Raw genomic sequence first — 24,016 nt, 5'->3', positions numbered from 1 at the left:
GCGTATTGGAGCTTTTGGGAGAGTGTTTTCCAGTAAGCAGCCAAAGTCTGAAATCGGATAGCTCTAATCAGGGCTAGTTTTAGTAGTGTAGTGTAACTTTTTACGCTTTTATCAATGGTCATGTTTATTGAGAAAGCGATGTAACGGATTTTTCACGGGTTGAGAAACACGTTGAATGGGATCTTGTGCTTAAATATTCCTCTTAGGTTGCTATAATGCTATAGTGTAAATTTGTGCTAAATTTAACTTTAATACGCCAGATGTACTTAACACATCAGGAGGATTGTGTCTACTCAAATGTCCGTGACTCTTGTTAGAATTAAATGTCTGTAAGAGCTGAAGCGCAGTTATGCGAATTAGCAGAAGTTATTTAGAAGTGGCTGAAATTGAGGGTTGGTTTGAAATGAAGTACAACTTGGTGAACTTTTATGGCTTAAGCTGAATCTATAAAAGGTTCATGTTTGAATTTAAATATATCTTTACCATTTTCTAGGCAATTTACTAGAATTTAGCTTAATTATTAAGAATCACACTTTCAAAACTGACTCGCTAACTTATGAAAAGATATTAATTTACCTTTTGGATTAATTACTTTATTAATACAATGAACCATGGACCAAGAATTTAAGGGGACTCACTGTTCACGATATTTTGAATCGGAAGGCTTACTGAGGTACATCAGCCGCTTTGAAGCGCCTCAAGAATTCCTTTCAACTATCACAGTATCACTGCGAGTTGGGGCTTTAGACACAGTACGTGCATGTAGACACAGTACGTGCATGGTAATGTGCGAGAAAGTTAGGTTAGGCTTAGATCATAAAAAATTTTAAGTTTGGAAATGAAATGGATTCCAGTAAATTTGATTAAAAATCAGCTATATGCGGCTTACTATTTATTTTTACTTAGCACAAAGGTCAATTACCATCACTTAAACTTTAAAAGGCCCAATTTCAAAAATAAAAGGTCTAAACATAGATATAAGAAATGTATATAAAGGTCTAGATAAATTTCGGGGCGTCTAAGCCTAACATAAAATACGGAATTGACACCTAGCAGACACCGAGGAAGGCACGTGACCAAGAGCGCGAACTCTCTTAGCATTTTAGTACTAAGTGCTTGACCTTTCCGCAGGCCGTAGTCTTAAGACACCATCTGTTGGTGACTTTTAGTATCATTTTTAAGCAGGAGACAATGGCTCTCGCGACGATAGCACGAGCTTTCTTACCGATAGATAGCGTCTTATAAGGATAGCCTGCAGAAATTACGCGTTTCTGCTAGCTGTCATCTCCGTATTCACTCACTTTGAAATATTTTATCTAGACCTTTATATACGTTTCCTATATCTATGGGTCTAAAACTTACTAAGCCTAAACATTTAACCGAAAACAACGGCCCCATCTGGTCAAAATTGAACGTGAGCGCGAACACACATCGACCAGGCTTGGAAATAAGTGGTGATCACTGGGTCAAAGACCAGTTTATTAATTGCTCGGACCAGTTTTTTTATTCAAAAGCTAGGGGTTCAGTGGTCCAGTGTCCAGTTTATTCATTGAAAATTATCTACCGTATTATCAACCAACTGGTCTACGTGACCACTTAAATAATTCAAGAGTTGGGAGTCACTGACCAAATAAACCAGTTTAGAAATAAACCTTATTTCCAAGTCTAACATCGACTACGAAACGCCGCAATGCCAGTTATGCCCCCTAGACTCGTTTATATTGAAAATTCTTATGCTTTTTATTTATTATTATCAACTTCAATAATAAATAAAATTGAACGATCTAAATTAGTGTTTAAATCGAACTTTTCAGTGACTTAGTTCACATTTCAGACTATAAGCTTCGTGCGTAGTTTAAATGTTGGTCGGCTCGTTCAAAATTCTCTATGCACAAGAAAGCTCAACTGAAAAACATTGAATTTTTTCTTCACATATTTAGTTGACGGATATTAAGACCGATGGCGCTATATTTCCTAAGCCCGATGCCTATTTCCCTTATTCGTTCCTCCTACACGTTTTTTATGATTTACTCAACCTGTTTACTCTTGCATACAGCCAAGTAAATAGTTTTCTTACAATGTTTTATCAAGGTTTTTAAACTTCTAGGAGGCGTTACGTCGGTATACCAGTAACGATTGTTCCCCAATAAGTTAGACTGCCCCCACAATTTTTTAAGAGCGCCCTCTATTGCACATAAATAGAAGCTCGTGAAGAAAATACGTAAACAGTGCGGTCGATTAATTATGAAAATTACTTAATAAGAATTATTAAAATAAATATTTATTTAAAATATGGCTATCTTTGCTCAATGAAATTGATCAAAGTTAACTAAATATGTTATCTAGATGGCGCTCCAGTGAAATAACGATGAAAGAGGGGGGATTTGGGGAAAGCCTGTTTCTTTATTTTGTTTCGGTTTTCTTTTAGTTTCTGCAATTGTTCACAGAGTGCTCCGAAAGTTGATACGTATCAATCACCCTGTCCATTAGAAAAAACATTTTTATCACCCTGTACATTAACTTGATAATCACACTACACTTACGACCATAATCTGTTTACATATATTTAGGAAGCGGCTAGCCCTTCGATTCAATTACAACGGTTTTTCAATATAAAACAAAATATATTTCCGCGCTTTTGTTAATGTTTTGGGGGTCCGATCACCGAAATTAATATTGGGCTATCTGAATTGCACTATCGATTGACGTATCATTTACCATATTAACCGTAACGGTTGAACAGTAGGGGATTGTGTGTAAAAACGACGTTATTCTTCGCGTTCAAAGTTGCACGCCAAAAAAACCAACTATTATTTTTAAGCGTAGCTACCGCCATCTATAATCGGCACAAACTACAAAACTAATTACAAACTCAATTGCGCCTTCTAAATAAGACACAAAGTGACGTTTAAATTAATTAACGTAGTATGGCAAAAAAAATTAAAATAATACATATTGGAAACGGGAGATGTCGTTGCCTACGTTTTCGAATCGATATACCGCGCCAAAGCATCGATGATCGACCCCCCCCGACAGAAAAGATGGCGTCTTAAATCTGAGCGCGGAAGCGTTCCGGACGCGAATCCCGCAACCAAAAGCGCGTCTTGATTATATAAATAGTAATATATTTAGAGAAATAAAAATCTAAGTTTAAAAATTCAATAAAATGTAGTTTATTAAAAGGATTATTTTTACAACACCATATACGGAATCTCAAATTTAAGGTAAGTGAATAAGAAAAATTATAAAATCCATATTACGCAATAACAGTAAAATCTCGCGCACGAAAAGCGGGGCCCACGCGTTTCTTATATTTCTCTCAGTTGCTGCAGTTTCCAAGCAGAGAGTTCTTATAATAGCTCGCTCAAAAAATTGTATTATTTTTCTTTTTACAATTTTCCTCTAACGAAAGATAATTTAAAAAGAAATATTTTCATCCCCTTGAAAATCTGGTTTCTATAATTACAGGTTCACGGTATCATTAATAACAGGAATTTAATTTATTTAGCTACTAATACTAATGATATTATAAAAGGTAATTTTGTTGTACTCGGCTTACCCTACACGTTTGTTTGTAAAGGCTTAATCTCTCTAATGCGGTGCCTTGCGTATTAGCCTAGCTGATTATTATTATTATTAATGTTATTATGTTTACAACGGATAAAAAATGAGTTTCAATAATCTAAATGTACTTTCAAATAACAAAATTCTACCCAATATTAAATTAAATTCTAAGGTTGTCAACTTTCCCATGATATACTTTATTTCGTTGTATAGAGAAAAAAAAAAGGTTTTAAAATTTAAAATTTGATTTTCTCCAAACTTAATTTTTCAAGTTACGATATTTTTAAACTCAACTAACGACAATTAAACGTAAGGAAAATTTCGATACTTTTGGTAGATCTCACCTGGAGTGAGACGATTTTCAGCGCACGCTAATTTTAGTTTTTCTGACCAGTTGGGTTGGCCTTGAGGATTGAAGCTGGTTTAATACCACATATAATTTAATGACTGCAATTCTAATTAGGCAATTTATCATTCCAAAAGGGGTTTGATTTTCATTTATCAAGTGACTCCAGCCTAGACAAGGCAGTAGGATCGAAACACGTCAAATTCGCGTTTCTGAAATTTAAACCATGGCCGAAAAATCATTACCAAAAATTAAGTACCTATTTTACTTACTTTTGTGTAAATAGTAATGAAACCTAGAGATTTAATTCAAGTATTTAAATTTGTACCAAATTCTAAATTAGAATTTGTTTTCACTTTCGGTTCTTCGTTACATATTAATTAAAACAATTAGGCTTTTCAGTTTATATAGAGAAACGTATTGGTCAATGTAAGAAGTTCATAAACTGCTGGATTTTCGCAAAACTTCTAGTCAGCTGACAAAAATACAGCAGTTTACTTAAACTGAAAAGACTAATTATGTTTATACGGTATAATTTACTTTTGCAGCTTTTATTGATTTTCTTACCTAAAAAACGATTCCAATCGTAACGTTTTCAGTTGATTTAGTGATCGGTAGCATCAAATTAGTTTTTTATTAACTTAAATCATAAGTAACATAATAATAATAAGTATGACAATTAGCAAAAAATTATAACCGAACTGATTTTCAGAGCTATTGCACAGTCAAGGTTAAGTTTAGCACAGTGAACCCCTATATAAGGCAAAATATAATACTTACAAGGACGTCAGTGTCGAAAAAAGCTTAGATAAGAAAGTTAGCGTTAACGCAATAGTAATAGGGAGGTAACAGTTCTACGTCCTATTGGGGGGGGGGGGGGGAATTTTCCACAGCCAAATTGTAACGCTAGGAAATTTTTTCGTTTCGCTATGCTTCGTTTTAGTTGTAAGGCCTTTTGTGAGGAAAAACTAACCAATGTGGATTGCAAAATTTATATTCATAAAAATTAATTCGGGAAATAAATTAAAACTATGCCCACAGCCAAAGCTACGGAGTATTAGTTCCCTATTCTTTTGGTTATTATCTTAGTTCTACTAAAATGAAAAAATAACAATTTTAAATTATAACAATTTTAAATTCGTTGTACCCGATTTTATATTTTGTTTTTATTTTTGATTTATAAAATTACTAGTCAGTGAGTGACTACTAAATTCTAAATTAAAAAACATGACGATAAATTGAAACAAAAACGCAGTATTCAATGAACTACTACGATATTTCTCACAAAAAGGGCAGTAGTTACAATGGAAGATTCACCCCCCGAAAGTGGAGGCACGTGATAAATGGGTAAAGTAAAAATGGAAAAAGTCCGAAAAATACTCTAAAGAGAATTACAAATCAAATCAATACAAAATATTAAATAAAAACTTGAAAGAATACACAATCAATCAATTAATACAGGATTAGTAAAAACCAAAAATTATAAAAATTAAATACAAATACAATAAGAAATTAATTATATATAAAATAATATCAATATTTTACAGCCTTTACAGCGTTGAGCATCGTAAAAAAACGTCATATAATTATCGCAAACTCGCTTTCGGCAATGCTATCAAGGCTAATAGTTAAGGAACGACCGAGGGGTAAGACACTCTGCGAACTCGGTGTACACTGCCGTACCTTTGACAGTGCTAAATGGAACTCGCGAACTCTTGAAAATATGTACCTTTAGCAGTGCTAAATGCACGAACTCGGTGTACAAATTATCTGATAAGTTAAGTTAGAAGAAACCACCTATGGACTGTGAGAAGGATGATAAAATACGCGTATTTTATCATCGTACAAATTATCTGAGACGTTAACTTTTTACCTATTTAATAATTCTCGAGCACACCTGCGTGGTTGCGTAATCATACTGCAACTACCAGCTAAGCATAAAGGCGCTTATTGCATATACAAAAATTATAGGCCTGTTTTGATTCGTTCTAGTCTAGCATATGCGTAATCTCTCGAAAAAGTTGAGTAAAGCGCCATTACGAGCGCTAGTGGAAAGCACGGCCAACTTTGATCACGCGCTGTTCGCGCTACAGCGGCCAACACATTCGTCGAAATTCCGCGAGCAAGGATTTTCCCCCTATAAACTGTACTTTAACGTGTAGGAGTTCAGCGCCACGCTCGGTTTTTATATTGACTTCAATGTAAAAGCTATTCTAAAAATAATAATCCGCTAGGGGCGCTCACGTCATACACATCTTTTGCTCATAGGTTAACACAGAAACGTCAACGAATGAGGTGGCCGCTGTAGCGCGAGAGATCAAAGTTGGCCGTGTGGAAAGTAAGCATTAGGCCTAACGGAGATTTTTTGCGTAGTTGAAACCAGCCTTTAATGTTGTTTTGCGTTGACGCTCGGTGTCGCGACGGTTTGTCCCTAGTTAAAAGAATCCTTCAGGTCGGAACACGCATTCGTAAAAATGTCACGGAAACGTTTTCAAAAACGGTAAACTAAAAATAAAATTATTTTGTTTACGTTTCATGTTTTGACACGCCATTTGAAATTCTGCCACAGCGAAACTTCGAAGTCACACTTCAAACGAGACAATATTAATAATAAAAAAATGTGTCTGGAAACAGTTGACCGAGATGTCACTAATAGGCAAAATGCCTATTGGTTGACGGTAAACGTAGAATATTTTACGATGGAAAAGTTAAAAACATTTCAGTACAAGTTCTTTCCTTTCATGTTAACGTTTGTGTTCCAACCTTTACTCGGTTAATTATTGCGTCGGGTGTGAAACCACCCTTTCACTTTGAAAAAATGACAGCTACGGCATAAAGTTTGGTTTCCACTATGAGAGCCACGACGCAAAACTAGGCCTTTGTCATAACGGAGATTTTTGCGTCGACGTGTTTTTATCTTAGTGAAAACCAGAATTTATTTTAAGTAAGTTTTAAAGTTGGCGCTGCCGTTTAGCCCTATTGAAAACCAACATTTAGTCGCGGGAAAACATTCTACGCCGTCATCGGCTTTTATGAGAGTAAATGAGAGTAAAACTAAATCGTTGTTCCTAAAAACAGGCAGCTACTATACCGTTTCGCCGGGGAAAATTATCAGTATTAAATGCTAGTCAAGAATCCTTCGCACCCTTCGAAACTCCGCCTCGACGTACATAGGCGTCATGTCGTTGACAGTGACGCGCGCCAAGTCCTCGGAAGCGCTCCGAGTGGAAACTTTCCAAATGGCGGAAGTGATGGTAAAGCCAAAAACTCTGATGGGCAAAATGCTGGTCAGCCCCTTCTTGGGCGTCTACTGCGCCTTTGTCGCCTCGCTCATCTCGCCTTTCACCTACTTGACGGCCGCCCTGATCAGCGAGGTCAACCCGCTGATGATCCTGATGGTCCGCTCCATTCAACACGTCGTCGTCTTCTTCGTCATCGTGGCTAAGAACGGGCAGCCATCGTCCATCTTCGTCAAGGAGGAGTTCCTCTACGTCATGGGCCGAGCGGTTTCCCAATCTGTCTCCTTGGCCACCTACTATTACGCTCAGACTAAACTTCCAACAGCCGACGTTTACGCCATCAGTTCCAGTTCGCCGTTGTTCGCCACCCTGGGCGGATATCTCTTCCTGAAGGAGAAGTTCGGAATCGCTCAAGGTAAGCTGGGGCAGCAGCCATCGACATTTTACTTCCGAACTCCACCCCAGACTACGCGAAAGCACGCTCACTTTACAAATATTGTTCGAACCCAATTTGATTTTGAAACGAGCCACACCATTCCTTTCTATTATCGCTTTTTACCCGCGTTCTAGAAAACTAGAATCAAATGTTTCTGTAGGATGAAGTGTGTAAAATAACGGCCATCTTTATAATTAGTTCTAGTGGGAATCGGGTAATCTCAACTAATTTCGAGTAGAAATGAACGAATAGCTACGTCAATTATATCTTAAACATACTACCAGAACTTTGAATAGAATACTTATCAGCTTTGGCAGTATAAAGAGTATAGAGAAACAGTTTGTATGATTATGTCAAAACCCATAGGAGTCAGCGTTTTCCGCTTCTTACATACAAGTGGGAAAACCCTGTAGTGTTTTGTAGCGGCATTTTCAGCAAAGTCGGTGTAAAGATCTACCTCCTTAAAAAACTGAATTTAAATTATTTTTATTCGTTCAAGTCTACTTGGAAAATAATAAAACAGCTAGAGCAAAAACACGAGAACCACCAATGGTCCAGAGAGTGAGGAGTAAAAACGCGAACAAGTAAAGAGACCAAGAAGTGGGGGAGAAAACTAAGCTTTATTGGGGAAAAATATGCGGTACTTCGGCCTTCAAGGCGAAAAACTTAATTAAGACAGTCTTAATTAAGTTTTTCGCCTTGAAGGCCTATCGGTCGAAGTACCGCATATTTTTCCCCAATAAAGCTTAGTTTTCTCCCCCACTTCTTGGTCTCTTTACTTGTTCGCGTTTTTACTCCTTTGAAAATAATGGTTTACGGGTTCCGAATGATGGTTGGTGAGCGTGTTTGAGGAATTGCACGTATTTATACGCGCTCTTCTCCGTTTTGCAAGGTGTGGGCGCCGTGGCCGTCGTGGTGGGAGCAGTCTTCATTTCGAAACCGACCTGGCTCTTCGGTCAAGTTGGCGGAAACTCCGCCGAGGACGTCATCAGCGGGACGACGCTGTCCGTCATCTCCTGTCTCTTCTTGGCTTTCCAAATACTCTTTTCGAGGAAGCTGCAGATCACGGAGACGTCGGCCGTCGTTCTGGTCGACGGCATCTTCTGCGCGTCGGGAACTTTGGCTTGCCTCTTCTTCTACGAGGACTTCCGGTACCCCCACTGCGGTTGGTCCGTGGCCCTTTGCATCTTGGGAGGAGTGACGGCCATGATCACCAACGCCCTGACTGTCCACGCCGGCAAGTTAATCAAAGCCGGACAGTTGTCCGTCATTCGATCGAGTTCCATCTTTTTCACCTACATTTTCCAAATCTGGGTCTTGGGGCTGGTGCCCACGTGGCACAGTGTCGTCGGCGCCTCGCTCATCCTGCTCTCTTTGGTCGCCACGACGTTGAAATGCGAGAAGAAACGGCTCGGTAGGAAACCGCCCGTTCTTACGGGAGAAACTCTATTGTGATTATTTTCTCGAAAACGATACTTAACGGTAAATTAAATTTATTGATAGCGTAATTTTGGTAAAGCGAAAAAGCCACGCATTTTTACGGAGCAAAATCAAATACTTAGATACGGTTGAATGTTGATTGTTATACACTTTATTTACATTTTTATACATGAAATCGCATTACCCGCGTTATGTACGGGCGTATTATGTTTGTTTGTTTGTTTGTTTATTCATTTATTTATTACGAGATCTAGAATATTTATTCGTTTTCTTATAATGTTTGTATTTATTTTTAGCATTGATAATACAAATTGAAATTATTTTCATTTACGCGAAATCTCCTAACACTGTGATGAGTTTTAAGATGATTTATTACTGGCAGTTTAATTGACACCAGAGCCATCTTTCGTCCAAAATTCGGTCGGGAGATGACTTTGACGTCAATTGAAATCGTGTATTATTTGCTGAAGTATTTTGGATACCGGTGAAAAATCTACATATTTTTGCCTTGCCGATTAACTTAAAATATGGGCTAATCGTTCGCGAGACGATTAACGACTGACTCGAAGAAGTTAGCCGGCTCTCGAGGTCGAGAGCCCTGATAGCAAAATTATCATAGATTATAATACTGTAGTTGGCTTAAAATCGTCAAATTTAAATAACGTTATGTGATAGACGTTATACGACAATCATTTTACGAACACCAATATAATGTCTTTCAGTCTGTTGTAAAACATATTGTCGTGCCGAAATAAAGTTTTTATTAGATATATCATTTTTTGTTACGTAAGAAAATCCATTACTTTTGACCGCAATCTCTCGATACACGATTCAATAAAAGGCATTCAGCGATTCACTAGGAAGTAATAATACATAGAGCCTGGATGTGCAAGCTACTTTTTTTGCGTAAACGCTCATCATCTCGCCGGTTTTCATTTTGTACAAATCTGTACTTGGAATGTAGGCCGTTTTTTGCTTTAAGGAGGTATTTCGAACCTGGTTTTCACTAGCACGTAGAAAGCTCTCTGTCAATGTAGCACTTATTGATCATAATATAAATTATATATTTGGGGATTTTTGTGACTCAATTGCAACATGAGATGGCACCAAGCAAGATTGTAGAATCGTATTAGCCGAGCTGATTAATATTATTATTATTATTATTATTATTATTATTATTATTATTCGCCTCACTAATCCAGGAATCGAAATATCATAATCGACAACGAGAACCTGTTCAGCAGCCGTAATATGAAGGCACACATGTGGTAAGCCACATTTGGTCACCCTAATTGCCAAGCCCTTAAATGCTAATTTCAAGCGAGCATTAATGCGAATACCGTCAACTTGAAATGTCTGACATGAATTGGATACAATCAATTTTACCTTGACTACGGAGGAGGTAGTAGAAATATTGTCTTTAGATATCCATTTACACCATGTTCAAACGGACGCTGATTCGCAATATTCTGACCCGCCCGTTGTTGCCCGGGGTCTGCCTCGCTCTGGTCGCCTCAATAGCCTCTCCAATCACTTTTTTTGTCAGCGGTTTTAATCAACGACATGGACCCAATGATGATCCTTTTAGTTCGGTCCCTAGAACACGTGATGGTCTTCTTGGCTATCCTCGCCCAGAGTGGTCATTCCCACGAGTGGTCGGAGTGTGCAATAACTGGTGGCTTTACCGGGGAGTCGGTTTCCGGCTCTTGTAACCCAGCACGGGCGGTGGCGCACTGGGAGATGTTAGCTCCGTCCAAATGGTCCTATCTCCACCTCCGACTTCGGTCCGGTGTGGGCTGGTAACTGGTCTTCGGCCCAGGCTAACGGAGAGGGGCCGGGCAAACTGGCCGTCTCGGCGGATTGAGTTGCCTGCTGTGGGGCTGCGGGCCTCCGTATGAGGGCACGGCGGACCCATCTCCCGGCCTTTTGGGATTCCACCGGGATATCCGGTGCCAGCTGTGCCGGGTTATTCGGGCTGCCGTGTGCCCGCCGTTCCCCTTTAGGCGCTCCTTCCAATGGGCTTGGCTCTCTACCTCTCTGAGTAGGGTGTCGGCTGGCGTTGCCAGAGCATCCGCTCTTATTCCCACTGCTGTGTGCGAAGTGGGGGCTGGTCGACCCATTGCTGCACCTTCTGCTGGGTTGAGTGGCTTGCGTCGAGGGCGCGACCATCAGTAGTAGGGTTCTGCTACCCATGCTGGTTTTGCCGCCTGTCCAGGTCTGTGGACGCTGGCGTAGGGCATAATGATGACAAACCTCCGGTGGTGTGGTTTCAATCTTACCGGGTACACCGGGCTATAAATCTGACGCATGTTCAGAGTGGTCATCCGTCGTCCATCTTAGATTGTACACGTTATGGGCAGATCCTTTTCTCAAACAATTTCAATGACCACCTACTACTACGGCCAAACTAAACAACAGGCGGCAGACGCCAGCGCTATCAGGTACAGTTCTCCCTTGTTCCCCACTCTGGGAGGTAACGTCTTCTAGAAGGAAAAGTTCAGAGTCGTTCAAGGTAAAATATTGGGAGCACTCATGTCGTATAAAAATGCGCAAAGAACGTTCTAGTGATTAGAGATGCTAAAACTGAATTATGGATAAAACAGTTCACATGGAGATTCTACCTATTTTGCAAGGTGTGGGTGCCGTGGCGGTCGTCGTGGGAGCAGTCTTCATTTCGAAACCTTCGTGGCTTTTTCCCGTTACTCCCGTATAACTCGCTATCCGTCATCTGCCGCGTGTTTCTGGCCTACCAGACTCTTCTCCAGAAAGCTGCGAGTCACCGAGACGTTATTCTGGTCGATTTCGTTGTGTGCTCTTTGGCAATGCTGGCTCTACTGTTCTTCTACGAAGATTTCCACTACTCCAAATGTGGTTTGTTCGTGGCGCTTTGCTTCTTAGGAGGGCTAACCGCGATAATCACAAACGCCCTAACTGCCCACGCCGGCAAGTTAATCAAAGCCGGACAGTTGTCCGTCATTCAATCCCGTTCAATCTTTTTCACTTACATCTTCCAAATCTGGGTCCTGGGGCTGGATCCCACGTGGCATAGTGTCGTCGGCGCCTCTCTCATCTTGTTCCCTTTGGCCACCCGGACTTTAAAATGCGAGTATCCCCGGAAAACGGAGAAAAGCAACTTTTGCGTGACTCGAACCCACATTACTCTTCCGATAAGCTGAGTTTATAATTTTCAAAGAAACGTAATATGTATCGGTGGTTCTGTGGTAGAACATTCGCCTGTCATATAGAAGGGCTCGGGTTCGAAACCTGGGCGGTGCGTTCTTTTTAATCAACAAAGAAAACGTTACATTAGAATATCTTCAATGGAATAATTTAAATGAAACACGAAATTTCGTTCTATTTGAATAACAAGCATCGGTGGCTCTTTGGTGAGCGTTGACGAACAAAAAACCACAAACGCAAATATTATCCGTTAACGCTCACCATCACGGCAGTTTTGCCACAATTTGGAATCAAAGAAACTGCGTACGCGTTCGCAGGACACACACACAGACAGACACACACACAGACACGGTGATTGTATAACCCCTCCTAGTTTACATAGTACCCTCGGAGAGGTAAAAAGAAAACCAAAATCTAATATGTACACGCATGAGCATCTGCCGATGCTTAACCGTGATGGATCCATAGACAAAGTTCAGCGAACCGCCCAAACCCAGCTTTTTAGTTCCACATCTATATGTATATATAGAGTGGGACTATTGTTTTCGTTAGAATGTTGTGAAGTGTCGTCGTCGTCGTCGTCGTCCACATTTGCAACACCTTCCATATCTTTTTAACGGGGTGACATAACCCCGCCGTTTTTCTAAGAATGCTTAATATGGTTGCCACTATCTGCACAACCAAGTTTCACGGGTTAAATTTAGTTAGCGGCGCTTTGCCAGCCCCTTCTACCGACCCCCCTTAGATACTTAGAAGAAATAAATAAGTGTGCGTGATTTACGTATCGAAGCCGCGTATGGCCAGAAGTAGCAAATAAGTGTGACACTTACTTATCGAAGCCGTGTATGGCCAGAAGTAACAAATAAGTGTGACACTTACTTATCGAAGCCGTGTATGGCCAGAAGTATCAAATAAGTGTGACACTTACTTATCGAAGCCGTGTATGGCCAGAAGTAACAAATAAGTGTGACACTTACTTAACGAAGCCGTGTATGGCCAGAAGTAACAAATAAGTGTGACACTTACTTATCGCGGCCGTGTATGGCCTCAAGTAACAAATAAGTTTGGCACTTACTTGACGGAGCCGTGTATGGCCAACGCTATTCGCGTGCGATTTGAGATATAACTTCGAAACTGGATGTAGTTATTAGGATGGTCATTGCGGATATTTTATCAGACTTAATTTTAATTTAACCAAGGCTTAGCTTGTTTTGGCATAATTTTAACGCTATTCGCGTGCGATTTGAGGTATAACATTGAAACTGGATGTAGTTATTAGGATGGGTATTGCGGATATTTTACCAGACTTAATGGTAAAGGTGGTTACGTTTGGCACTATGCTTAACCATATTAACACGCGCCAAGGCTTATAGATCCTACACGAATTTTCTTCATAGTTTGGACTGGATTTGAGATACGGGGCTCAAACTTTTAAGAGGCTGAAGTTTGACCCTATGTTTAACTCTTTTAACCCGCGCCAAGGGTTAGTGACCGTATGCGAATTTTCTTCGTAGTTCCTATTGGATTTTAGATACGGAGCTCAAACTTACAATACAGATAAAGAAGCTTACGTCTAACCTTTTAACACGCGCCAAGGCTTAGAGAATAATTAATTAATTCATCCATGTGGAACTAATATTACGGCCTTGGCTTACTTGTTATCATTTACAAGCGCCTTTAGAAACCTAGTTCTAACGCCACTACTGCCATCACGCGGATCCCGAAGGAAATTAGCCCTTTTAGTTTAAATAGAGCCACCTATGGGGCCAACGAGAGAAGTTCATTAGTCGCTGGCTTTCATCAAATGATTCACCTTTTTAAAACATTTAGGTGTCTGCTACGCGGACGAAAATTCAGTGAGATTTTCGCCAGTAGGTGGCGCTATGTCAACGGAAAAGGTTAGTTAACCGTCCACCAGGCAGACTAAAATTTAAAGTACACGAAAAGAACGTTAAAAATACTTAAGTCAGACTAATCTAAAAACCATCGATGATTATTAATATCGAATTTCTCTCAAAAGTCACATCTCTCGACCCGCTTGACTCTTGCTCTCGTTTAATTCTCGGATCTTCGCCAAGAAGACTGAACTGTCATGGGGCCGTTCAAATTCCTCGCTATGGCAACACCATTTGAATTAAGCGTAAATTTTGGTGTGAAAGAAATCGTAGGTGGCCCAAAAGTGACCAAAGAGCAAATTCCACCTTCGGCCAATGAATGTCAAGGGTGACAACCATAGATATAAGAAATGTATATAAAGGTCTAGATAAATTTCGGGGCGTCTAAGCCTAACATAAAATACGGAGTTGACACCTAGCAGACACCGAGGAAGGCACGTGACCAAGAGCGCGAGCTCTCTTAGCATTTTAGTACTAAGCGCTTGACCTTTCCGCAGGCCGTAGTCTTTAGACACCATCTGTTGGTGACCTTTAGTATCATTTTTAAGCAGGAGACAATGGCTCTCGCGACGATAGCACGAGCTTTCTTACCGATAGATAGCGCTTTATAAGGATAGCCTGCAGAAATTACGCGTTTCTGCTAGCTGTCACCTCCGTATTCACTAACTTTGAAATATTTTATCTAGACCTTTATATACGTTTCTTATATCTATGGTGACAACACTGAGGGCCCCTTTACTGATTTCCCGCTCAATACCAGCCTCGTAAGCTCAACTTTACCCCGTCATTTAAACTTCACATTCGTATATCTATCAATCACTCGTTATTTCTTTTTCTATTTGGGTTGGGGAGTCAAAATTTGTCGCGACACTTTCCCCTACATTTTTTTCTAGATGGCCCAAGTGCCGCAAACAGGGGGAACTAAGTTTAAACGGCCCACACGAATGTTCGTTGTAGATGTATTATCACGTTCTGTTAAACGCTAAATTTTTCTTTTTGAAAAAGTCGTGTTTTGACAGCTATAGCGGCTCGGGTTACGGAGCCAAAATGGATATTTTAATTGGAATTCTTCGTAGAGGTACCAGATTGTTTAAGCAAAAACTTTTTCGTAACATATATAATTACTAATGGTTGCGAAAACAGTTGTTGTCGTTAACGTAATTAGCAAGCGTTTTTCCAATCGTTTTGTAGCGCTAATCTATTTATCAATTTCTGTAAGCCCAAAACCTCAGATTACGAAAAGCTCTATCACCAAAAATCGAAACCCGCGGGCCACATCGATTTACGTACGAAAACGAATAAATTATTTTAAAATACACGTACGCGGCACCTAATTAATAAAGAGGTTAAGCACGCGATAGAAAACTTGTAGCAGGGCTGGCTGTCTACGTCTACAATCCTACACAGACGGGTTAAAGCATCCCTCGAAATCGTGTAGGGAAGACTTGTACGAGTATAGGTAGCGCGTTATATCGTTAAATCCCTACAAGTTTCCCGTTCACGTATTTTGACTCGAGCTTAACTTCACTATTAACCTCTCCTTTGACACTTTATTAAAATAATAAAATACATATTGTATATTTCTTCTAATCTGCATGCGGGTGCTAGCGTTCGAAAAATTATTACGTATCATCAAAAGACTATAATATCACTCTTACGATAGAAGTATTGATATCCCTATTCTACTAACCTTATTCGCTCGAAACAAGTAAATGAACCGCCTCCCGTTGATTTTTCTAAATTATTTTCGTAAGAAAAAATATCACGAAGGGAAATACGAAACATTGTGATTTTCTTAACCTACTGCACGTATAGAATATGGTTTATAAATAAGGAAATATACCTGCACGGTGCAATTCGTACATATTACGTTAGGCGGAGTAATACGCGCGGTAAAATGGCGTGACGCTGTGTACACATCCGCGATTCAACGGAAAAATCGCCTTCACTTAAATCTGCCTCGAGTGTGCGAAGTTACGCGTTACATTTTTACTTTCTAAGCGGATACTTCTGTGGTAAGAGTGATATTATATACTTCTGGTATAATGTATGATGAAAGAACCGCAAAAAATCGCGCGTGTACGATTCTAATGACTGGCACATAATGTCGGTAGAAAAGCGTATCTAGGCCTTCGCATTTGTTGTATGTGACCTACATATACGCGGCTGCGGCATCGCGAGTCGAAGGGAAAAGGAGCGGAGAAATTTCGCTGGCGAAAGGAGGGTTTGTGACAGAGATGTTTTGGGAATGTCCTTGGCTCCCGCTTGGACATCGAGGAGATTCAATGTTTTGGGAAATTCTCCGCCTATAGGTAAACGTAATTACGTATTTTTGGGGATAATATTTTTTCCTCATTATTGTATTTTGTTCTCGGTGTTTGAGAAACGCTAAAGGGCTCTGAACGTTTGTACTCGTCGTAATAAATAAATTATTTTATCTTCTTTGAGGAAGAGCGCTTCTTTCCGAGCGTAACGAAACGGATATGTCCCGAAACAATTCTTATCATTAGCTCGAGTTTTAACGAGGCCAAAAATGTCCAAAACTCCCGGTGTACCCGCAGCTGTTACGTTGAAATGAAGACGGCTGTTTAAATAAGTATAAATATCTTTTATTAAAAAGAGTCGATACTTCGTCAATTCTTAAGTGTTTTATTTTGGAATAAAAGTGAGTGATTGAGAATGGTCAGAAACGTCCCGAATTTTTTTAAATAAAAGATTTCAAATGAAAGAAGTATCAATTCTTTTGAATAAAATATTTATTTTTGTAATATGGGAAAAGTCTAATCGATCAATTTTCCCTTTCGTGTTTTTTTTTACAATAGTCAGCTTAAGGCTACCCTCGAAAACGTGAACGGGGTAACTTTCAGGAGTGTAGAATGTACGGAATAAAACTACGTCTACACTCAGCTACAAGTTGTCTCTACACGTTTTTAAGGGGGCTAGAGTTTTTCAAGTTAAGTTATCGAATGTAAATTTAAAAAATATATTTGTAAGCGGATAATAAGTACTGTGGTGAATGTTTGAGGAAAGCTTTTGTCCTTGAAAATGACACTAATTACGTAAAACACGCTCAACGCCATTCAAAAGAAATTTAATAACTCAAAGGTAAATATAATGCTATTTGTAATTTATTAAGCCTAAGCGTGTATGGATATTTTGGCTGTTGACGCAGTCATACATAGTTGCATTTTTAAGTTCCCCTAACAATTATGCAAATTAAGATTTTTCAATAATTTTATTAAAATTAATTAAAGGCGCAATTTCAATTTTAATATAATACAAGAGAAATTTAAACGCGTTAAAGAGTCCCAATCAAGGTTGTCGGATTTAATTTAATTTGATTTAAATCGGTGATTTAATTCAAGTTATTTTTGGAAATGATTTAAATCAACTATTATACTTCAGTGTATTTTTGAAAATGTACAAAGTAGTTTCTTTATAAAGTTAAATATCTATTAAAATAAGATTTAAATCAAATAAATCGTTTTTTTTAAATAAATCAAATCAAATCAACAACCTTGGCTTCAGCAACATTTACGCAAAATTTACAGTATAGTCTGAAAAGGAAAACTAATGCAATTTTTAATTAAAATTTAATTAAATTTCACTTTGATAGCTTATTACTATTCTTGTTACAAAATATACTCAAATAAATCAAAATGTTTCCAAACTCTCGCGACTGTACTTACCATCCGATCAAATTCCTGCCCTTTCTTGAACGTGATGAATAACTTACGTTTGGCAATATACCAGGATTTTTCTCATCGTAGCCGAGCGTTTCTCGATAATATTCTATTCACGTTTTTACGAAGTGATAGTGCTATTTCCCCCCTCGAACGAAATCTCCAACTGATTTCTCTAATCTCACAATGTTCGAATCTAGGCGAAACGATAAAAACATTTGTATTATCCATTATAAAATCGATCTTGTTTACAACATTGATACCCAGAGCTACTAAATACGTCTCTAAATACGAATAACGTTTGACGGTTAAGGCTGCTAGAGATGAATTCCAGGCTAGAAAGATGATACACTTTTAAAGGTACAAGGACCTCCTTAATTCGAATATCATATTTATGTAGTAAAACCTCAGTCTTGCTAATTGTAAATTTTCCTTTACATTCGAGCGGCGCCAGCTCGCACGAATCTCAAAATGTTTTCGACAAAGTAGGTGTTAGGTAAGTTGAACGTTTCGTTCCGTAGTTAATATTTACGAAGTTTTTATAAACACTTTGTGGCTACGAATATGAGACGGGAAATGTAAGTTTTGTCAGTCGGCAGGGTTCGTTAGGCCCAAGTACAAAGAGAAGATACGAGTTATTGGAGAAAAAATCCGGAGGGAAATGTTTCGGTTATCCGGGGCAGCGTGTTCCGCCGTTATGTTGTTGTTGTTACAAAGTTAATATTTTACGAACGTTGTGACAAACATCGACAGAAATTTATTGTTTCAACGAAGCCACGGTCACACTATCGAAACCAGTTAACACGGCGAGTTCATTTCAATTTTATTGGTCAAAACTAGCATTCAAACCGACTTAAACTCTGTGTTTTAAGGTGTAGCGTGATCGGGGCTCAAGCTAAGAAGGCTTATTTTTACCAAGTGTATATTATTATTATTATTATTATTATTATTATTATTATTATTATTGTTTATTGTGGAAGAAAAATATATATATATTACGAGAGAAGTCACTATGACTCTATTCTGCTAATGTGATTTGTTTCAAACACGTATCTTCGCAGACTCAAGCTGTTAATAGTGAGTGTAGGGAGCTGTTGGCTCGCGTGGCATGAAGGGCTTGCCACCACCCTCCTTCGCATTGTAACTCGGCCACTTGTTTAAAGGCATTATAAGTCGCTAGATGACTCGGGCCTAAGGTGGTGCCTTGGGTATTAGCCTAGCTGATTATTACAAATTTTGAAATATTGCTCCAAAGAAATACTAGTTGGAGGTGAAAGACAAAAATATAGTTATTTTGGTCGTTATATAATAATGTGAACAGTTTACATTAGTAAGCGGATGAATATAACTTATTTGATGTGGTGTATTCTTCGGTAATTGAAAATTATCTCGAGCCTCCGAAGTCATTTTACATTTTGGTGGTGTATAAGGCTACTTCTCTTGTAAACAGTAATTCGTATACTTCTGTTCTTACTCATTTCTACAATTTTTCATATTAAATTTGCTTTGATGTAGACTCTCTCGTGATGAGTGAAATGTTTATCTAACATACGTATCAATATAACACGATTATTAGAAATTATTAATTTGAATTAAGTTTTTAAGTTTACGAAGGCCTCTCTGACGCCATTTCAAAATTGCGCTTTAGGATTGTCACCGCGAGCATTCGGACCATGTAATACCATGCCTTCTCTACTTTCAGGATAAAATGGACGGCGGGAAAGGCACTTCGAGAGGCGAGCCGGGTGGCCACTTGCGAGGATGCGTCCAACGCTTTTCTCGGAGCAAGTTCCTCGGGGTGTATTGCGCCTTCCTGTCTTCGGCGGGATCACCGCTGCACCTCTTAACGGCGGCCATGATCGCGGACGTCTCGACGCCCATGATTCTACTGGTGCGATCTCTCGAACACTTCGTGGTCTTTACCATCTTCGTGGTACTGACGTGGACTTCGCTGAGTGACGCGTGGGTGCGCGAAGAAGTGGCGGCTAACGTGGGACACGCTTTGGCTGCGGCCGCGTCCCTGTTCTTCGTGTACTACGCCTTGGCGTTCTTACCGTCCGCCGACGTGTACGTCATCAGTTGCGCCACGCCCATTTTCGCCACTTTAGCGGCGTACGTCGTCCTGAAGGAGAAATTCGGAGTGGCGCAAGGTATCAGCGCCATCACCGTCGCCATCGGGGCCGTCATCATCACCAAACCGACCTGGCTGTTCGGAAAAAGTCACTACAAAGAAAACGCTTGGATCGGCACGTTGCTGTCCATTCTGTCCTGCGTCTTCACGACGATACAAGCGTTACTCGTCCGAAAGTTGCAGAAGACGAACACTGGAATTGTGATATTCTTAGCTTCCATTATATTCAGCATTCTGTCCTTAATTTTACTGGTTCTATCCATGGACTTCAGGTACCCTTCGTGCGGACGCGGTGCCATGCTTCTGCTGTTGGGAGGCGCCTGTCAAATCGTCACAAACGTCTTGCAGGTCGTGGCCGGAAAGTTAGTGAAAGCCGGGAGGTTGAGCGTCATCAAGACGAGCGCGGTCTTATTCACGTACATTTTTCAAGTCATCTTGGTCGGCGAAATACCAACTTGGCACAGTTTGCTGGGCGCCGCGTTAATTCTCGTCTCGGTTTTGTTGACAACCTTGAAAAAATGCGATTTCTGCGACGTGTGTCTCGTGGGACCGGCCAAAAAATTCAGGTCGAGATCCAAAGTTCCTCCCCTGGAACCGCAAAGATACCTCGAAGTCGCCAAATCGAAGCGCGCTTTCAAAGAAGATCAAATTGAAGATCTGGATGAAACAGTCGTTTGAATTTGTACGCGTGATCTGATGAACCCAACTTCAAAATCCGAATGATGGTTACAACGCTTCTTAGACAGTGGAATGATACAGTTCTTATTCCAACCCAACCTCCAGCTCCTTCGGAAAAGTGATATTTGTGGTGTTCAACCTTTAAGAGGTTTGGTTTCAAATGATACCACACGGAGAGATTTTGAGACGCGTTATCCGAATGATTTTTTAAATATTTTACAGCTAAACCCGTCGATTTTCTATAAGTATTTCAGAGTTTGAACAACTATTTTACTAAAATATGAACCCGGTGCTTAAATTTAAACAAACGAATTTTAATTTGTAATGACGTGTTATACCTCGATATCAGACGTAAATTTTACTTAAGTCAAAAATGGTGATAGCGCGTATACTTTAAGAGATAATAACGCAGATTTGATTGTCGTCGACGTCCATTTTGGTCGTCGACTTAAGGGAAATTAAAAGCTCCCTTTGAAAATTCGATTTATTTTTAAATTAACAAAAAATTAAAGTTTCTTTAAAAATATCAAAAATAAAATTCTTTGTCGACGTCGTTATGTTCTACTTTTAGATAAAGTATACTTAACAAATTAAAAATTTTATAAATGCGTAAATTATTGTTATATACACGTTTATTTTTAAAGGGAATATAACCTGCAAAGCAATCTTTACGGAAGACCCCTTCAATTTTTCAAATGTCCCTGTACAGTGGCGCCAAACATTTTTAAAGCCAAAGGCAAGAGCGGCCAGAGCTGCAAGCGTTGGTGTTCCACACCAAATACCTGAGGTTATATTCCCTTTAAATACCATTTAAACCGTTGTGTTTTTCAAACATCGTTTATGAAACGGAAAAAAATGTAACGTTCATATATATAATACTATATACTTAAAATATGAAGAAAGGTTCGTTAACATTTTTTTATGGAATTTATATTGACTTTTCTAACTTAGTTGTTGATATTAACTCTATTTTGCAATATTTAAAAATTGAAATATATAACGACTGCCATTGTAATATACATGTTCACAAACTAGTCAATTGTGCCTTTAACGTGTACATCTTCTTTTTACGATCTGAGAAATTTTAAAGGTTATCGTACAAAATGGTAGTGTGTGTACTAAAGATTTAAAATTACTGCAGTATTAATTACAAATAAACATATGTTTCTTCCTCAAAATTTTTCAAACTCATTAAAACAAGTATAAGCTTCGTGCTTAGTTTAATCTTTGGTCAGAAGTATCGCCGCCTGCCGACTGAGTTTTAAATCAAATGTGTGAAAGCTGTCTGCTCATTCAAAATTATCTCGATATAAAAGCTGAACGTTTCAGTTAAAGAACATTCATATTCAAAAGTCGTCTGCTTTTTCTTCACACATAAAGTTGACAGGTATTAAAGTAGATGGCGCTACGTTTTCTAAGCTCGAAGCCTATTAATCAACAGCAAAGATTTGGCTTTTATATACCTAATATCAGTTCCGCGTTATCCATAAGACTGACTTGACTGAAGTCTAGGGGTCCACCAAGAGCAGGGTCCCACGCATCACGAGGGGAATGTCGAAGGGCCCAAAGAAGCTCGAAGCCTAGGGACCCTGCCATGGGTTAATACGAAACCACTGCTCAATGTTCCTTCTGAGAATGCCGGAAACGGCACATTTTCCATCAACAAAAACAGCACAGTTTACCCATATAAATTTATTTGAAGGTAGCACATTTAAAAATAAGAATTTCGTTGAAGTGACGTAGTTCGAAATACGTCAGTTGTAGGGAACAAATGAGATGCCGAGCTAGTTTGATTTGCTTAGGGGGAAGGAGCTTACTCTTCGAGCGTGGAGGGGACTGGGAGCATCCATCCGGTTAAAATCGTCTCAACGAGTCAATATAGTCATTTTCCCTAATTATAAGTAAATACATTCTAGATCAATGAGGTAGAATAAATAGAGATCCAAATCCGCCTTCCAGGACCTACCGTTTTGTGGGACTGTATTTGTTGAGTTGGAGAGTTAGGCCTAGTAAATGATCTTAATCAAATCGTGTTGGCGCCCTCTATCGTGTTATTGGAAAACTAAACCTTAATATATTTTTCAAAATTGTCTGCTTATAGAAACAGATGGCGCCAACACGATTGGATAAAGTTTAAACTTAAGCCTAATTCTCCTACTCAAATAAAACGTGTCCCGCGAATCCCAGTTTATTTTTATCTCTATTTATTCTACCTCATTGTTCTAGATTTAACTAAATATTGAAAAGTAGACATAAAATTCTTATTTTTTTTTAAAACTAACAATAATTCTGTTTCTAAGCTTAAGGAAAGATAATTTAAACTCGTACCCTAGATTCGAAATCACTTTCTCGGGCGTTGCCGATAGCGTTTACCCACTTCGCGCTGTAACTTCGCCCGATTTGTCTGAGGTCACGTGCCGGAAAAGGGTAAACGCTTCGTAACACAACCGTCAATGGGAAAGCTCTCAGTATTCGAATCTAGGGTACGAGTTTAAATTATCTTTGGCTTAAGTGATTTCCTTGCTGCTGCGTGGGTGGGCGTCTAATGTCATCTATTGAGCAGTGAAGGTAACATAGAATTTATCATCAGTCTCCGGTCCTCCAGTCTCCACTGGAAGGTTGGGGTAACAGTCTCCGGTCCTCCAGTCTCCACTGGAAGGTTGGGATAACAGTCTCCGGTCCTCCAGTCTCCAATGGAAGGTTGGGCCTGCAGTCTCCGGTCCTCCAGTCTCCACTGGAAGGTTGTGCATCCGGTCTCCGGTCCTCCAGTTTCCAATGGAAGACTGGGGATACAGTCTCCGGTCCTCCAGTTTCCAATGGAGTGGTGGGGATTGTCTCTGGTCCTCCAGTCTCCACTGGAAGGCTGGGGATACAATCTCTGGGCCTCCAGTCTCCACTGGAAAGTTGGTCCTCCAGTCTCCAATGGAAGGTTGGGCCTCCAGTCTCCGGTCCTCCAGTCTCCACTGGAAGGTTGTGCATCCTGTCTCCGGTCCTCCAGTTTCCAATGGAAGACTGGGGATACAGTCTCCGGTCCTCCAGTTTCCAATGGAGTGGTGGGGATTGTCTCCGGTCCTCCAGTCTCCACTGAAAGGTTGTGCATCCGGTCTCCGGTCCTCCAGTTTCCAATGGAAGACTGGGGATACAGTCTCCGGTCCTCCAGTTTCCAATGGAAAGGTGGAGATTGTCTCCGGTCCTCCAGTCTCCACTGGAAGGTTGGGCATAAAGTCTCCGGTCCTCCTGTTTCAAATGGAAGGTTGGGCCTCCAGTCACCGGTCATCCAGTCTCCAATGGAATACTGGGCCTCCAGTATCCACTGGAAGGTTGGGCATATAGTCTCCACTAGAAGGTTGGGCATCCAGTCTCCGGTCCTCCAGTCTCCAATGGAAGGTTGGGCATAAAGTCTCCGGTCCTCCAGTTTCAAATG

At 39.8% G+C, this 24,016-nt stretch overlaps 3 protein-coding genes across 12 annotated transcripts; all 3 read left to right on the top strand.

Annotated features, from left to right (window-relative positions):
- Window positions 1–3,049: 3,049 nt before the first annotated feature.
- LOC149947327 (solute carrier family 35 member G1-like) lies at window positions 3,050–9,800 on the top strand. Of its 7 annotated transcripts, none has more exons than XM_090171888.1 (4): window positions 3,050–3,224; window positions 4,048–4,165; window positions 6,993–7,564; window positions 8,478–9,800. In XM_090171888.1, the coding sequence occupies exons 3-4, from the start codon at window positions 7,090–7,092 to the stop codon at window positions 9,038–9,040; spliced, it is 1,038 nt and encodes a 345-aa protein (XP_090028014.1). In that variant the 5' UTR covers window positions 3,050–3,224; window positions 4,048–4,165; window positions 6,993–7,089; the 3' UTR covers window positions 9,041–9,800. The 7 variants fall into 7 exon arrangements, with proteins under 7 accessions (XP_090028014.1, XP_090028013.1, XP_090028011.1 ...); XM_090171887.1 differs by having other exon boundaries at window positions 6,989–7,564; XM_090171885.1 differs by lacking the exon at window positions 4,048–4,165 and having other exon boundaries at window positions 6,989–7,564.
- A 1,607-nt stretch (window positions 9,801–11,407) lies between these two features.
- LOC149947326 (solute carrier family 35 member G1-like) lies at window positions 11,408–12,201 on the top strand. Its single transcript, XM_090170875.1, has 3 exons — window positions 11,408–11,498; window positions 11,629–11,732; window positions 11,779–12,201. Exons 1-3 carry the CDS (start codon window positions 11,408–11,410, stop codon window positions 12,199–12,201), a joined length of 618 nt encoding a protein of 205 aa, XP_090027001.1.
- Window positions 12,202–16,218: 4,017 nt separating this feature from the next.
- LOC149947325 (solute carrier family 35 member G1-like) lies at window positions 16,219–21,668 on the top strand. 4 transcript variants are annotated; one of them, XM_090171883.1, is made up of 4 exons: window positions 16,219–16,412; window positions 17,984–18,143; window positions 18,238–18,279; window positions 19,486–21,668. In XM_090171883.1, the coding sequence occupies exon 4, from the start codon at window positions 19,492–19,494 to the stop codon at window positions 20,590–20,592; it is 1,101 nt and encodes a 366-aa protein (XP_090028009.1). In that variant the 5' UTR covers window positions 16,219–16,412; window positions 17,984–18,143; window positions 18,238–18,279; window positions 19,486–19,491; the 3' UTR covers window positions 20,593–21,668. The 4 variants fall into 4 exon arrangements, with proteins under 4 accessions (XP_090028009.1, XP_090028007.1, XP_090028008.1 ...); XM_090171881.1 differs by having other exon boundaries at window positions 18,229–18,279; XM_090171882.1 differs by lacking the exon at window positions 17,984–18,143 and having other exon boundaries at window positions 18,229–18,279.
- Window positions 21,669–24,016: the final 2,348 nt, after the last annotated feature.

This window comes from Leiobunum rupestre, chromosome 4 (genome assembly GCF_980474605.1).
Source record: "Leiobunum rupestre chromosome 4, qqLeiRupe1.1.hap1, whole genome shotgun sequence".
Taxonomy (NCBI): Eukaryota; Metazoa; Arthropoda; class Arachnida; order Opiliones; family Sclerosomatidae; genus Leiobunum; species Leiobunum rupestre.
Note: the sequence above shows the minus strand (reverse complement) of the source record. Positions and strands in the feature narration are given on the sequence as shown.